The 16844-nt window shown below is 37.2% G+C and overlaps 1 protein-coding gene across 1 annotated transcript in view; it reads left to right on the top strand.

Annotated features, from left to right (window-relative positions):
* The first annotated feature begins 2215 nt into the window (after positions 1-2215).
* Positions 2216-16844, top strand: part of LOC136573535 (ubiquitin-associated and SH3 domain-containing protein B-like) — a 32960-nt gene continuing 18331 nt past the window's right edge. Inside the window, exon 1 of the mRNA XM_066574815.1 lies at positions 2216-2327. Coding sequence (XP_066430912.1) covers positions 2216-2327 — 112 coding nt within the window. The remainder of the gene's footprint in view (positions 2328-16844) is intronic.

Raw genomic sequence — 16844 nt, 5'->3', positions numbered from 1 at the left:
AGTAGACCTTTATCCTGGCATCCTAATGGAGTGCAACATCATTTAACCTATTATAACGCGTTTAGTGCAGACCTATGTGAATATATCATGAATGCTGTCTCTTTTTAACTTTGATTCCCACTATTAATAACAGTTGGAAGGCACTCCTATGGGATCTAAATTTTCTCTGTCCCCAGCACAATTATTTATGGCCAAGTGGCAGGAGGAATAGATTTTTTTTGCATGCAAAACCCCTTTAAGGATAACATAGCATGGTATGGGCTGCCATCGTTCTGATGAAAGCAGCATCTCTGAGGGGCCTTGTACCGAAATAAACTGTTAGCAAATTTTTTGGCAGATTTCCTGTAATCTACATCCAACCACCAGTGAGCAAATACAAGCTGTGAGGCTAAATAATAAGGATATAGAATATGGGCTGACAGTCCACCGAGTTCTTTAGGGGCTTGTAAGGTGGTAAGACTTGAATGTGGGAGGCGTGCGTTGCAAGTAGAATGAACACAAAATTTAGGCAGGTAGATCATCTTAAATATATTAATACTGAGCCGTTGCTCAGTAGAGGAATACATAAGGTTTAGGGTCGGGTCTCATACAGCATTAAAATCTCCTATCCATATATGGAAAGGAAACAGGCTGGGCATATATCACCTCCAGCAGCCCCAACGCAAAAGGAAGAGGTACAGTTACATAATCCTGACAGTTTCCAAGGAAAAGGATTTAGCCACTAGAATGGAAACTTTGTGAGAATAGTTGGAATACATAGTGTGATAGTTCTTGGCCGTCCAGGCCCTTTTAAGGGCAATCATTTTCTGGCCTGTCAAATGTATCTTAATAAGGCACAATATGTTAGGAGAGAATTTTTTGGCATATTTCATGACCAATATCCTCTTAAATTTGGAATTAACACTGTGAACATTCCAGGCCATTATCTTCAGGTCTATCATGGGAAAATTATCGATATGGAGCCAATGAGAACACCACAATGGAAGAACAGTAAGGAGAGTGCGCAGACCACATGCATCCAGAACATTACTTAAAGACAACGCATATCTGGGAAGCAACAACTAAAAGAAAACAACAAAGCATCAATAAGCAACCTGACAATGTAATTTCCTCATGTGAAGATAAATGCACCTCCACCTGCTCCTGTCTAGCACTATCTAGATCTTTACCACTAAACAAGAACTCATAGAGAACTGTAGGCTAAACTAAAAGACTGAAGCTATACTATGTAAACTCAACAGGCACCAAAGTACACTGGGGATCCGTCCCTGTACATATGTAATATAAGTATTCGCAACAATAGAGAGAATGTTTCTCATCATATAAAGGACATTACTTAGCTGCAAAACTTTCTGTACAGAATTTGTTTCTCTGTCATGAAAGTTACAGAATTGTGAGCACAGTTTTATAAATGTCATAAGGAAAACAAAGGTTTGGTACGGTGTTAGCCAGTAGAGCAAAATGTGATTGTTCTCAGTAAGCAAAATCAAGTAATCTTGTAGATATGATACCTTTTAATGGTCAATAAAAATACATGAAGTTAATGCAAGCTTTCATATTAACGCAGGGTTCTTCTTCAGGCTTAAATGAAACAGATCCGGAGAGGCATACATATATATACATACTCATGACATACATACTTATGACAAGGCACAGACATGGATGTATTCTTTTAAGTGCAAACCAATCACATCCACGACTGTGCCTTATCACAAGTATGTGTGTATATATATGCATGCCTTTTCGGATTTATTTCATTATGCCTGAGGAAGAACCCTGAGTTGGCTTGGAAGCTCGCATTACCATCATATATTTTTGTTAGCCATTAAAAGGTATCATATCTACAAGATAACATGGTTTCTCTTGCTGGGAACAATCACATAAATGTCATAGAAGCCTTTAGCGTTGCAGTAAGCATTCCAATCGTCTCAGTAAATAACTGTTGTCACTACTAAGTTACGTGTGGTCTCTCTTCATATTTGGCCTCATGTCCATGGGCATAATTGAATAGCGGAATCCACGTGGTTCACCCACGTTCCGCAGTTCAATATGCCCATAGATTATCATTGGGCATTCGCAGGTATATAAAGACCTGCGGATGTCATTTTTTTTCTGTGTGCGGATCACATGTGGGGGAAAAAACACAGCATGCTCCATTTTTCTGTAGATCCCGCAGAGATGGCTTCCATTGAAGTCAATGGAAGCTGTCCACGGCATGCCGGCAGCTGACATTGCGGACGTGCTGCAAATCCGCAGGAAAGCAGGAGTTTTAGAAAAAGAAAAAAGGCACGGCCGTGACGGAGGAGACCTGCGCCGTGCCCAGACAGGTGAGTAAATGTATTTTTCGCCTCATGTCTGCGGGCACTGCTGGAATCCGCTGTGGGATTCCACACTCAGAATCCGTGCGTGCACGTGGACATGAAGCCTTTGGCACCACACTCTAAGGCCTCATGTCCACTGGGTAAATGGAATTCCGGATTCCGCAGCGGATTTTGCCCATAGGGAATCCTTGCCATCTGCAGGTCCATTAAATTGATTTTTGCATCCGCGGATGGCATTTTAAAAGAACTACGCTTTTCATGCGCGGGAGAAAAAACGCGGCATGCTCCATTTGCCGCGGATTCCGTGCGGATCGGCAACATTGCTATCACATTGATAGCAATGTGTGCGGATATCTGCATGCAAAAAAATGCCCATTAAAGCAAATCCGCGGCAGATTCAGCACGGATTGTATTTTTTGAGTGGACATGAGGCCTAAGCCTATTGCCACAGCACAGTACCAACTTTAACCCCTCGGTGTTGCAGTCTTTTTTTTTTCATTTTAAGTTTTTGCTTAAAAAAATCATGATTGTTTTATTTTTCTATCATCGGAGATGTCTGAGAGCTTGTTTATTGCAGCATGAATTGTATTTATCAGTAGATCTAATTAATGTACTACATAATGTACTAAAAAGCTTTTAAAAATGTATCAAAGTAGAATGAAATAATAAAAACAAAAACGCAATTCCACATCTTTGGGGAGGGGGCCTTGTTTTTATGGTGTTCACATTGCGACAAAAATGACATGATATTCTGTGGAATGGTATGATTATGATGATAGCAAGTTTATACAGTTTTACTTTTGCTGTACTGTGTAGAAAATCAAATATCTTTGGAAAAAAATGTAATTATTTTCTGCCACCTTAACTTTTTTATTTTTCTGTCAAGATAGTTGTGCGAGGGCTTGTTTTTTGCGAGACGGCCTGTAGATTTTATTAGTATAATTCTGGAATATATATAACTTTTTACAAAATTTTTTCTTGGAGATGAGGTAACCAAAAAAGCGCAATTCCGGTGTTGTGCATTTTGCTCTGGCGACATGCACCACACGTTACTCTGATAGATCAGACTTTTACACCCGGATGATACCAAATATGCTTTAAAAAAAATGTTTACATTTATTTTATTATTGATATGGAAAAGGGGCTTTTCTTTTAAACTTTTGCTTCCCTTCATTTTTTCCAATAATTTTTTTCACTTATTTTAACATGTTTTTAGTTCTCATTGGGACTTAAACTTGTGTTCGTTTGAGTGTAATTAATCAGGATTACAGTATAACACCATAGTATTACATTATACCACATTTTGTCAGGCAGGCTATCAAGGCCATCCCACAGCTAGCATGTCAGAAACAGCCGGCACCCGCCCTGCATATAGCAGGATCAGCTCGCAATCCGGCTCCATACAGTCCCTGATGCTTTTGGGCCTATGTTACTCAGATTAGACACATCTTTTTCAAATTCTTACCCATTTTATACCAAGATGATAAATTTAGATACATTCTTGAACAAGGCTGCCACTGTGTGGTAAAAAGAGGTATTACACTGGGAAATTTACTTTGTCCCAGAGAATACCAAAGAAAGTCCTACAGTAACACTGGGCTCTCATACGGGATGCTACAAGTGTGGATGCTGTCATATATATATATATATATATATATATATATATATATATATATATATATATATATATATATATATATATATATATATATATATATATATATATATATATATATATATATATATATATATATATATAAATATATAGATAGATAGATAGATAGATAGATAGATAGATAGATAGGTGGCAGCATCCTGTGCTTGCTGTGCCGTGAAGAAGAACCTCAGTGTTTGAAACACATAGGCCAAATCCCTGGTCTGTATGTCTGTTGCCATTCAGTCCTAAACAATAACACTTGGCCTGGTGTCCTTCAATTCACTCTCTTGTAACTGGGTGTCTCGCCCAGAAGGATACAGTCTTTTAATATTAATCCTTGGAAGGCTTACTGTCCTTTGCTCCACGTGACCTTACTTCAGGCACTGTCCACTACCCCTAGTCAGGCGTGTTGCATACTTCTTCCCACCAGACTGCTCACTGGGCTTCTCGGCCATCAGTTGCTCACCATCGCCTGTGGAGCAGACCTCCTTACTTGGTTGGACTTGTTGAAATCTATGGGGACAGAAGTTATCAAAAGGTTTCTGGAAGACTGCATGGTAAACAGTAGGGAAGAGACATCAGCTTGCATGCTTTCCAGGAGTTCAGCATCCAGCATGAGGAATTGAAGTATAAGTATCACTAAGTATCATTGACTTGCAGGTAGAAACTGATATGCTGTAAATAGGGTGACGGACATGAAGAATTGGACCAGGAGATGTAATATAAGGCTACTTGGAGTTCCAGAGGCAAATCTGGAGTTACAGGAGCTGTAGTGTATTTAATGCTTTACTTCCAAACAGCTGTTCATGTGTTTTAAGTGGATTATTCATAGAGAATCCTGTATTTGCTTGATAGAGGAGCATCCGAAACGTGTTGCAAAACCAACTTTTGGACCGTACTCTTTCTTTCCCTGTCACTTTTGTACCTGTTCTTGCTTTGGAATAATAAATGTCTATATACTATACCAGTTGAACCAATCCTCTTACTGTTCCATGAGGGGGGTCTCTAGGTGTGAGACCTCCTACACGTGTACATGCCATTCTATTAGACACTTAGTTACACCTTACTCTGTGAGCACCCGATCACTCTTTTTCATCGTATTAAAATCTTACTATGCAGAGTCTCGGGATTATATTTTAACAGCAGTGAGAGAAAAAAGAAAGCAGCGCCAGAACCATTGGGATCCATACAAACATTTGCAGATATTCCGGCAGCGTTCACACCGGGGGCAAGAAAACTCTGATTATTAGGTGTGCATTGTCACTAGAGCATCACGATTGGAGCCTCTTCTACATGTAAATTGTAATATTCTGGCTTCCTGTATCCACCATTAGGGGACTTGCTGAATGTATATACTTCACACCCGCTGACTTCTATGGAAGTGGTATAAGATCATATGCTCAGAGATTTCCTCCCGCAGCAGCCTGGGGTCTATAGCTTGTTGGTAATTCTATGGTTGGGTGATGGGAAGCATTAAATGTAGAGCTCGTACCCCTCTACAGATATAGCATTATTACAGTACAGAAGGTGGACTTATTTATGGGTAATAAAGCAGTGTTTGCACTAAATCCTAGACATACCTTCATATTTCTTCTACTGAAATATCTCTAATGACCTCACATTAGCTGTAAGTGTACATGTATATTTTATTTTAAATACCGTATTTACCAGGTATTAATGTTTTTACTGTGTTTATGACTATTGGTATTCACAATGATGTGGTCAGTTCATGCATATTGTTTTCTCAGTATTTTATACTGTGCCTATGTTATTTTTACAATAAAAACATATTATACAAAAAAAAAGTGGTACTTAGAGTATATAGCATTTATTTCCAAGAGTTCTGCTGATTTCATACAGAGTTAATGCAGTACAATTGCGCTCTCTTCTGGTTGCTTCAGAGAATGCAAGTACTAGATTTGTAGGAAAGGAGAGCAGCACATCAATCAGCCATATCAGCCTAATATTGTGCAGTTCGCCGTCATGCTCCCAAAGTAGCGCTGACCCATCAAGGCATGGACTCCACAAGACCGCTGAAGATGTCCTGATGTCCAAGATGTTAGCTGCAATCTTTTAAGTCCTGTAAATTCTAAGGGGCCTCCAAAGATTGGGCTGTTTTTCCAGCAGATCTCACAGATACTTAATTGGATTGAAATCTGTGCAGTTCTGGGCACCCCAATTTAAAAAAGACATCGGCAAACTGGAGTAAGTTCAGAGAAGAGTTACCAAGATGGTGAGCGGTCTGCAAATCATGAGCTATGAAAAACAGTTAAAGGATCTGGGAATGTTTACCTTGCAAAAAAGAAGACTGAGAGGAGACTTAATAGCTGTCTATAAATATCTGAAGGGCTGTCACAGTGCAGAGGGATCAGCCCTATTCTCAGCTGCACAAGGAAAGACTAGAAGCAAAGGGATGAAACTGAAAGAGAGGAGACACAGATTACAAAAAACTTTCTGACAGTGATGGTAATCAATAAGTGGAATAGGCTACCACGGGAGGTGGCGAGTTCTCCTTCAATGGAAGTGTTCAAACAATGGGTTGATTCTCACTTTCACTTGTGCGTGCACATGGGAGTGTGCAAATCTAATGAACAACGTAATTTCGCAAGGAAATCAATTACATCGGGGACTAATTAGGCTGTGCAGCCCATTTCATCATGGCGCAGGTGTGTTCCATGCCGATGTGATCTGTTCCTGACAGCTCAGAAAGTAAACAGTGCAGATACGTTGGCAATAGCGTGATCTTCACAGCACAAAAAGTCACGCTATCACAAGTGTATCTGTGCCTATGCTCATGTAAAGGAGCCCTAAAGGTCCTTTTACACGTGAGGATTGTCGGACACTTTGGAGCCCGAGAGTTGTCCTGGTGATAATCGCTCCTGTGCTTTCGTACTGGTGTAATGACTGCTCATTGAACGTAGGTGAAGCACCGGAGATCTCTTCCCCCACTCACCCCATTCACAGTAAATAGGCCTTCTTTCATAAATGTACTGCCCTACACAGCAGTAAATAGGTACTGCCGGTTTACTGCTGTGTATGCCAGCGAAATTGTAATCAATTTTGCTTCCATACATGGAAGTACACCGGGTCACCACTGGCTCCACAGCTGTAAAAACGCTGTAAAGCACTGTGTTTTCCACTTATGGACGTGTGAGCCCAGTCTAAGGATGCAAATTTTTGGCCGCATTTATTAGAAAAGTTGTAATGCTTAAATCTTGCGTAAAAGAGGAACCTCTCCATTCTGAAATGTTCTGGCAGTATTATAGTAGTTATATTCTTGTACATAGGGAGCAGTATTATACTAGTTATATTCTTGTACATAGGGAGCAGTATTATAGTAGTTATATTCTTGTACATAGGGGACAGTATTATAGTAGTTATATTCCTGTACATAGGGGGCAGTATTATAGTAGTTATATTCTTGTACATAGGAGAAGTATTATAGTAGTTATATTCTTGTACATAGAGGTCAGCATTATAATAGTTATATTCTTGTACATAGAGGGCCGTATTATAGTAGTTCTATTCCTGTACATAGGGGGCAGTATTATACTAGTTATATTCTTGTACATAGGGGGCAGTATTATAGTAGTTATATTCTTGTACATAGGAAGCAGTATTATAGTAGTTATATTCTTGTACATAGGGGGCAGTATTATACTAGATATATTCTTGTACATAGGGGCCGTATTATAGTAGTTATATTCTTGTACATAGGGGCAGTATTATAGTAGTTATATTCTTGTACATAGGGGCAGTATTATAGTAGTTATATTCTTGTACATAGGAAGCAGTATTATAGTAGTTATATTCTTGTACATAGGGGGCAGTATTATAGTAGTTATATTCTTGTACATAGGAAGCAGTATTATAGTAGTTCTATTCCTGTACATAGGGGGCAGTATTATAGTAGTTATATTCTTGTACATAGGGGGCAGTATTATAGTAGTTATATTCTTGTACATAGGAAGCAGTATTATAGTAGTTATATTCTTGTACATAGAGGGCCGTATTATAGTAGTTATATTCTTGTACATAGGGGTCAGTATTATAGTAGTTATATTCTTGTACATAGGAGGCAGTATTATAGTAGTTATATTCTTGTACATAGAGGGCAGTATTATAGTAGTTCTATTCTTGTACATAGAGGGCAGTATTATAGTAGTTATATTCTTGTACATAGGGGGCAGTAGTATAGTAGTTATATCCTTTGAAATAGGGGGCAGTAGTATAGTAGTTATATTCTTGTACATAGTAGGCAGTATTATAGAAGTTATATTCTTGTATATAGGGGGCAGTATTATAGTAGTTATATTCTTGTATATAGGAGGCAGTATTATAGTAGTTATATTCTTGTACATAGAGGGCAGTATTATAGTAGTTATATTCTTGTACATAGGAGGCAGTATTATACTAGTTATATTTTTGTACAGAGGAGGCAGTATTATAGTAGTTATATTCCTGTACATAGGGAGCAGTATTATAGTAGTTATATTCTTGTACATAGGGGACAGTATTATAGTAGTTATATTCTTGTACATAGAGGGCAGTATTATAGTAGTTATATTCTTGTACATAGGGGACAGTATTATATTAGTTATATTCTTGTACATAGGGGGCAGTATTATAGTAGTTATATTCTTGTACATAGGGAGCAGTATTATAGTAGTTATATTCTTGTACATAGGAGCAGTATTATAGTAGTTATATTCTTGTACATAGGGGCAGTATTATATTTGTTATATTTTTGTACAGAGGAGGCAGTATTATAGTAGTTATATTTTTGTACAGAGGAGGCAGTATTATAGTAGTTATATTCTTGTACATAGGAGAAGTATTATAGTAGTTATATTCTTGTACATAGAGGTCAGCATTATAATAGTTATATTCTTGTACATAGAGGGCTGTATTATAGTAGTTTTATTCCTGTACATAGGGGGCAGTATTATAGTAGTTATATTCTTGTACATGGGGGGCAGTATTATAGTAGTTATATTCTTGTACATAGGAAGCAGTATTATAGTAGTTATATTCTTGTACATAGGGGGCAGTATTATACTAGATATATTCTTGTACATAGGGGCCGTATTATAGTAGTTATATTCTTGTACATAGGGGCAGTATTATAGTAGTTATATTCTTGTACATAGGGGCAGTATTATAGTAGTTATATTCTTGTACATAGGAAGCAGTATTATAGTAGTTATATTCTTGTACATAGGGGGCAGTATTATAGTAGTTATATTCTTGTACATAGGAAGCAGTATTATAGTAGTTCTATTCCTGAACATGGGGGGCAGTATTATAGTAGTTATATTCTTGTACATAGGGGGCAGTATTATAGTAGTTATATTCTTGTACATAGGAAGCAGTATTATAGTAGTTATATTCTTGTACATAGAGGGCCGTATTATAGTAGTTATATTCTTGTACATAGGGGTCAGTATTATAGTAGTTATATTCTTGTACATAGGAGGCAGTATTATAGTAGTTATATTCTTGTACATAGAGGGCAGTATTATAGTAGTTCTATTCATGTACATAGAGGGCAGTATTATAGTAGTTATAATCTTGTACATAGGGGGCAGTAGTATAGTAGTTATATCCTTTGAAATAGGGGGCAGTAGTATAGTAGTTATATTCTTGTACATAGTAGGCAGTATTATAGAAGTTATATTCTTGTATATAGGGGGCAGTATTATAGTAGTTATATTCTTGTATATAGGAGGCAGTATTATAGTAGTTATATTCTTGTACATAGAGGGCAGTATTATAGTAGTTATATTCTTGTACATAGGGGACAGTATTATAGTAGTTATATTCCTGTACATAGGGGGCAGTATTATAGTAGTTATATTCTTGTACATAGGGAGCAGTATTATAGTAGTTATATTCTTGTACATAGGGAGCAGTATTATAGTAGTTATATTCTTGTACATAGGAGCAGTATTATAGTAGTTATATTCTTGTACATAGGGGGCAGTATTATATTAGTTATATTTTTGTACAGAGGAGGCAGTATTATAGTAGTTATATTTTTGTACAGAGGAGGCAGTATTATAGTAGTTATATTTTTGTACAGAGGAGGCAGTATTATAGTAGTCATATTCTTGTACACAGGGGACAGTATTATAGTAGTTATATTCTTGTACATAGGGGGCAGTATTATAGTAGTTATAATCTTGTTCATAGGGGGCAGTATTATAGTAGTAATATTCTTGTATATAGGAGCAATATTATAGTAGTTATATTCCTGTACATAGGGAGCAGTATTATAGTAGTTATATTCTTGTACATAGGGGACAGTATTATAGTAGTTATATTCTTGTACATAGAGGGCAGTATTATAGTAGTTATATTTTTGTACAGAGGAGGCAGTATTATAGTAGTTATATTCTTGTACACAGGGGACAGTATTATAGTAGTTATATTCTTGTACATAGGGGACAGTATTATAGTAGTTATATTCTTGTACATAGGGAGCAGTATTATAGTAGTTATATTCTTGTACATAGGGAGCAGTATTATAGTAGTTATATTCTTGTACATAGGAGCAGTATTATAGTAGTTATATTCTTGTACATAGGGGGCAGTATTATATTAGTTATATTTTTGTACAGAGGAGGCAGTATTATAGTAGTTATATTTTTGTACAGAGGAGGCAGTATTATAGTAGTTATATTTTTGTACAGAGGAGGCAGTATTATAGTAGTCATATTCTTGTACACAGGGGACAGTATTATAGTAGTTATATTCTTGTACATAGGGGGCAGTATTATAGTAGTTATAATCTTGTTCATAGGGGGCAGTATTATAGTAGTAATATTCTTGTATATAGGAGCAGTATTATAGTAGTTATATTCCTGTACATAGGGAGCAGTATTATAGTAGTTATATTCTTGTACATAGGGGACAGTATTATAGTAGTTATATTCTTGTACATAGAGGGCAGTATTATAGTAGTTATATTTTTGTACAGAGGAGGCAGTATTATAGTAGTTATATTCTTGTACACAGGGGACAGTATTATAGTAGTTATATTCTTGTACATAGGGGACAGTATTATAGTAGTTATATTCTTGTACATAGAGGGCAGTATTATAGTAGTTATATTCTTGTACATAGGAGGCAGTATTACACTAGTTATATTTTTGTACAGAGAAGGCAGTATTATAGTAGTTATATTCCTGTACATAGGGAGCAGTATTATAGTAGTTATATTCTTGTACATAGGGGACAGTATTATAGTAGTTATATTCTTGTACATAGAGGGCAGTATTATAGTAGTTATATTCTTGTACATAGGGGACAGTATTATATTAGTTATATTTTTGTACCTAGGGCACAGTATTATTGTAGTTATATTCTTGTACATAGGGGGCAGTAGTATAGTAGTTATATTCTTGTACATGGGGGCAGCATTTTAGTAGTTATATTCTTGTACATAGGGGGCTGTAGTATAGTAGTTCTATTCCTGTACATAGGGGGCAGTATTATAGTAGTTATATTCTTGTACATAGGGGGCAGTATTATAGTAGTTATATTCTTGTACATAGGTAGCAGTATTATAGTAGTTATATTCTTGTACATAGGGGGCAGTATTATACTAGATATATTCTTGTACATAGGGGCCGTATTATAGTAGTTATATTCTTGTACATAGGGGCAGTATTATAGTAGTTATATTCTTGTACATAGGGGCAGTATTATAGTAGTTATATTCTTGTACATAGGAAGCAGTATTATAGTAGTTATATTCTTGTACATAGGGGGCAGTATTATAGTAGTTATATTCTTGTACATAGAGGGCAGTATTATAGTAGTTATATTTTTGTACAGAGGAGGCAGTATTATAGTAGTTATATTCTTGTACACAGGGGACAGTATTATAGTAGTTATATTCTTGTACATAGGGGACAGTATTATAGTAGTTATATTCTTGTACATAGAGGGCAGTATTATAGTAGTTATATTCTTGTACATAGGAGGCAGTATTACACTAGTTATATTTTTGTACAGAGAAGGCAGTATTATAGTAGTTATATTCCTGTACATAGGGAGCAGTATTATAGTAGTTATATTCTTGTACATAGGGGACAGTATTATAGTAGTTATATTCTTGTACATAGAGGGCAGTATTATAGTAGTTATATTCTTGTACATAGGGGACAGTATTATAGTAGTTATATTCTTGTACCTAGGGCACAGTATTATTGTAGTTCTATTCTTGTACATAGGGGGCAGTAGTATAGTAGTTATATTCTTGTACATGGGGGCAGCATTTTAGTAGTTATATTCTTGTACATAGGGGGCTGTAGTATAGTAGTTATATTCTTGTACATAGGGAGCAGTATTATAGTAGTTATATTCTTGTACATAGGAGAAGTATTATAGTAGTTATATTCTTGTACATAGAGGGCAGCATTATAATAGTTATATTCTTGTACATAGAGGGCCGTATTATAGTAGTTCTATTCCTGTACATTGGGGGCAGTATTATAGTAGTTATATTCTTGTACATAGGGGGCAGTATTATAGTAGTTATATTCTTGTACATAGGAAGCAGTATTATAGTAGTTATATTCTTGTACATAGGGGGCAGTATTATACTAGATATATTCTTGTACATAGGGGCCGTATTATAGTAGTTATATTCTTGTACATAGGGGCAGTATTATAGTAGTTATATTCTTGTACATAGGGGCAGTATTATAGTAGTTATATTCTTGTACATAGGAAGCAGTATTATAGTAGTTATATTCTTGTATATAGGGGGCAGTATTATAGTAGTTATATTCTTGTACATAGGAAGCAGTATTATAGTAGTTCTATTCCTGCACATAGGGGGCAGTATTATAGTAGTTATGTTCTTGTACATAGGAGGCAGTATTATAGTAGTTATATTCTTGTACATAGAGGGCAGTATTATAGTAGTTATATTCTTGTATATAGGAGGCAGTATTATAGTAGTTATATTCTTGTACATAGAGGGCAGTATTATAGTAGTTATATTCTTGTACATAGGAGGCAGTATTATACTAGTTATATTTTTGTACAGAGGAGGCAGTATTATAGTAGTTATATTCCTGTACATTGGGAGCAGTATTATAGTAGTTATATTGTTGTACATAGGAGGCAGTATTATAGTAGTTATATTCTTGTACATAGGGGACAGTATTATAGTAGTTATATTCTTGTACATAGAGGGCAGTATTATAGTAGTTATATTCTTGTACATAGGGGACAGTATTATAGTAGTTATATTCTTGTACATAGGAGGCAGTATTATACTAGTTATATATCCTTGTACATAGGGAGCAGTATTATAGTAGTTATATTCTTGTACATAAGGGGCAGTATTATACTAGATATATTCTTGTACATAGGGGCAGTATTATAGTAGTTATATTCTTGTACATAGGGGCAGTATTATAGTAGTTATATTCTTGTACATAGGGGCAGTATTATAGTAGTTATATTATTGTACATGGGAGGCAGGATTATAGTAGTTATATTCTTGTACATAGGGGCAGTATTATAGAAGTTATATTCTTGTACATAGGGGCAGTATTATAGTAGTTGTATTCTTGTACATTGCAGTAAAATTATAGTAGTTATATACTTGTACATAGGTGGCAGTGTTATAGTAGCTATATTCCTGTACATAGGAGGCAGTATTATAGTAGTTATATTGTTGTACATAGGGGGCAGTATTATAGTAGTTATATTCTTGTACATAGGAAGCAGTATTATAGTAGTTATATTCTTATACATTGGGGTAGTATTGTAGGAGTTATATTCTTGTACATAAGGGGCAGTATTATAGTATTTATATTCTTGTACATAGGGGGCAGTATTATACTAGTTATATTCTTGTACCTAGGGCACAGTATTATTGTAGTTATATTCTTGTACATAGGGGGCAGTAGTATAGTAGTTATATTCTTGTACATGGGGGCAGCATTTTAGTAGTTATATTCTTGTACATAGGGGGCAGTAGTATAGTAGTTATATTCTTGTACATAGGGAGCAGTATTATAGTAGTTATTTTCTTGTACATAGGGGACAGTATTATAGTAGTTATATTCCTGTACATATAACTACTATAATACTTCTCCTATGTACAAGAATATAACTACATAAGGGGCAGTATTATGAATTACTGTATATAATTATTCAAGTTGCTAAACATTTTCTTTTAAAAAAAAAAAAAAGACACTTAAGTGAATTTCATATTATAATGTAAGAATTGTGAGAAGTGTCAAATCAATTAGAACATTTAATAGGGTGAGAACAGAGCTCATTAGTTGATGAGATACAAGATTTTCCACTCATTATCGTGTATCTAGGCCATTTACGTACCTCGCAACCTTTTCTTTTCATGTGAGTTTAGCTTGCTGTATTTGCCATTGAACTGTACAAAGAATCTTTTCTAGCTCCAAGGTGCTGCACATTGTATTTGTGACTAACAATACAGTTTTGCATGTTGTACTCGATTAGGTCTTGTATTTCGTATTTCTTAAAGGGACATTATCCCTATTTTTCAAAACATATGACGAACCATATATGCCAAATGTGTCCTGCGTTTAATTTCCTAACCTTGCCAACGATATATGTGAGGGTAGACACAGGAGCGTATATTAGCAGTAACACATACATGTCATCAGCAGTATGCCTAAGCCTCAAAATAACCTAGCTGATTGTAGTCCTGGACTATCAGACAAATGGCTGCTAATTCAGTGGTGGACTATTTCTTTCATATGGTTTATCTGCAGGATCCTTGAACCATCAAGCGCTGGATAAATTGAAGTTTGTGTATGATTTATGCCAGCACCCATTAGCCTGATTGGACCGCTTGTTGCAATTGACTTGGGGTTTTGTCTGTTAGACCGCAGCTTGCGTGAGTGACATATAGACTGGGCTGATAACTCTGATAATGTACTATTTCTGCTTTATCTAGTAACCGCTCAGCAGCTCACGAGGAAGGAAAATGCAGTTGCTTCTAAAAACAGCTCTGAGTGCTGAGTGCGGGGTATATGTGTAGATGTGGTATACAGACACAGGCAGGCGCCGTCAGCATCAGACTAATGAAAAAGCCCTGCTGCTAGAAATGACCACCACGGACGAGTATGGCCACTCCGAGAATTGCTGGTTTATAGGATATATACTAAGAAATGGTACTAATGGCCCTTTGTGGTTATCAATGCCTGACATTGTTATGGGAGCACTCTGTGCCCTTACCGGTCACCAATGCTCACCTACCACTTGTCCCGGCCCTGGGATGTGGTCAGTATTTATTGGCAAACAATCAGGACTTGCTTTGGCGAAGGAGTTGCGCCAAGTTATAAAATTATTCCTAATCTACAGGATAGGGAATAAGTTTATGATCAGTGGAGGTCCGACCGCTGGAAACCCTACCGGTCTCGAGAAAGAGAGTTTCTAAGGTTCCCCATGAATGAAGCGGCAGCTATGTATGCCCGCCAAGGCGAAAAGTAGCATGATTTTGGAGGAATAAATTATTGTTTTGCACTACGCCCTGGATGCTGCCATTTCCTTTGTGAGAAATTGGAATATATCCTTGTTGGTGTCTTTGGAGGCTCTGACCCCTAAACTGCTGGCGTGCACCCCACGGACTTATTAGTCATCTCCTTAGTGGTTTAAAGAATCCTGAGGTGTGCTGTAAGTTAAATCAAAGTGAACTACCATCTCTTCATACAGCTGATGAGGTCATCACTATCCTCCTGATGTCATTATCCTCCTGATGCCATCATCCTCCTGATGATAGCAGTTACATCAGGAGAATGATGATGTCATCACTTGTATCAAGAGAGTGGTAATGACATCACTAGCCTCCTGATGTCATTATCCTCCTGATGCCATCATCCTCCTGATGATAGCAGTTACATCAGGAGAATGATGATGTCATCACTTGTATCAAGAGAGTGGTAATGACATCACTAGCCTCCTGATGTTGCTGACCATAGCAATTACATCAGGAGTGGTGATGTCATCACTTTTGTCAGGATAGCAGTGATGTCTTCACACTTATGAGTGAAGGCAATGCGTCATATCCTCATGTAACTGGGCTGCTGGCATATTGCAGTGTCTTATATCTTGTCACAACCGCGAATTGAATCTTGTCCAGGCCGTCTCGGCAGCTGTCGTCTCTCGCACACAATGAAATGTGTGTTATTTTTGCCATGAAGCAATAAGAAAGGTCTGTGTCGCAGAGTGCGCCCTGCTTATACAACGCAGGCCATGCTAATACGAAGCACACAAACTGCTCTATTCACCGGTAGTCACATGTTATGGCCGGGCGGCTATGAAAGAGCCATTCATTGTCATGTGACCTGAGCCGCAGATAAAATCACCATCGTGTCCCCTACCCCAAATCCATATATTGTCAGTAATAGATACATGCGATGCGCCTGGTTTCCTCTGTGTCATAAAGTATACTGTGTACATAATGATACTGGAGGTGTCTGATGTAGTACAAGGACCTCTGGGCCCCTCGGTGATCCCCTGTCTCTGCATCTCTTACCACTCCACCACTGCTTGTCAATGCAAGATATCTACATAGAATAGTGATCTCTGCCCAAATTAGTATGTCATATCCATGGCCGGCCTTAGTTACTAGCAACCTGTGTGAGAGCACAAGGTGATGGCCACCGGCTTGTGAGGGGAGCACCAAGTGAATGTAAGTTGGCGAAACTTACCTCCACCTTAGGCCTGCACAATCAGATGATGTTCTTCCTCCGTGCGGCCGGCCGTGTCTTGTGGAACTCTATGAATCATCCTGCTCCTGGCTTTATCTCTTGCCCTCTGATGTTTCAAGAGGCTGTTGTTTGCCCATCGGGCCCCGTAAG

This window comes from Eleutherodactylus coqui, chromosome 7 (genome assembly GCF_035609145.1).
Source record: "Eleutherodactylus coqui strain aEleCoq1 chromosome 7, aEleCoq1.hap1, whole genome shotgun sequence".
In the NCBI taxonomy this organism is placed as follows: Eukaryota; Metazoa; Chordata; class Amphibia; order Anura; family Eleutherodactylidae; genus Eleutherodactylus; species Eleutherodactylus coqui.
The sequence above is the reverse complement of the archived record's forward strand: the minus strand, read 5'-3'. Positions and strand labels throughout refer to the sequence as shown.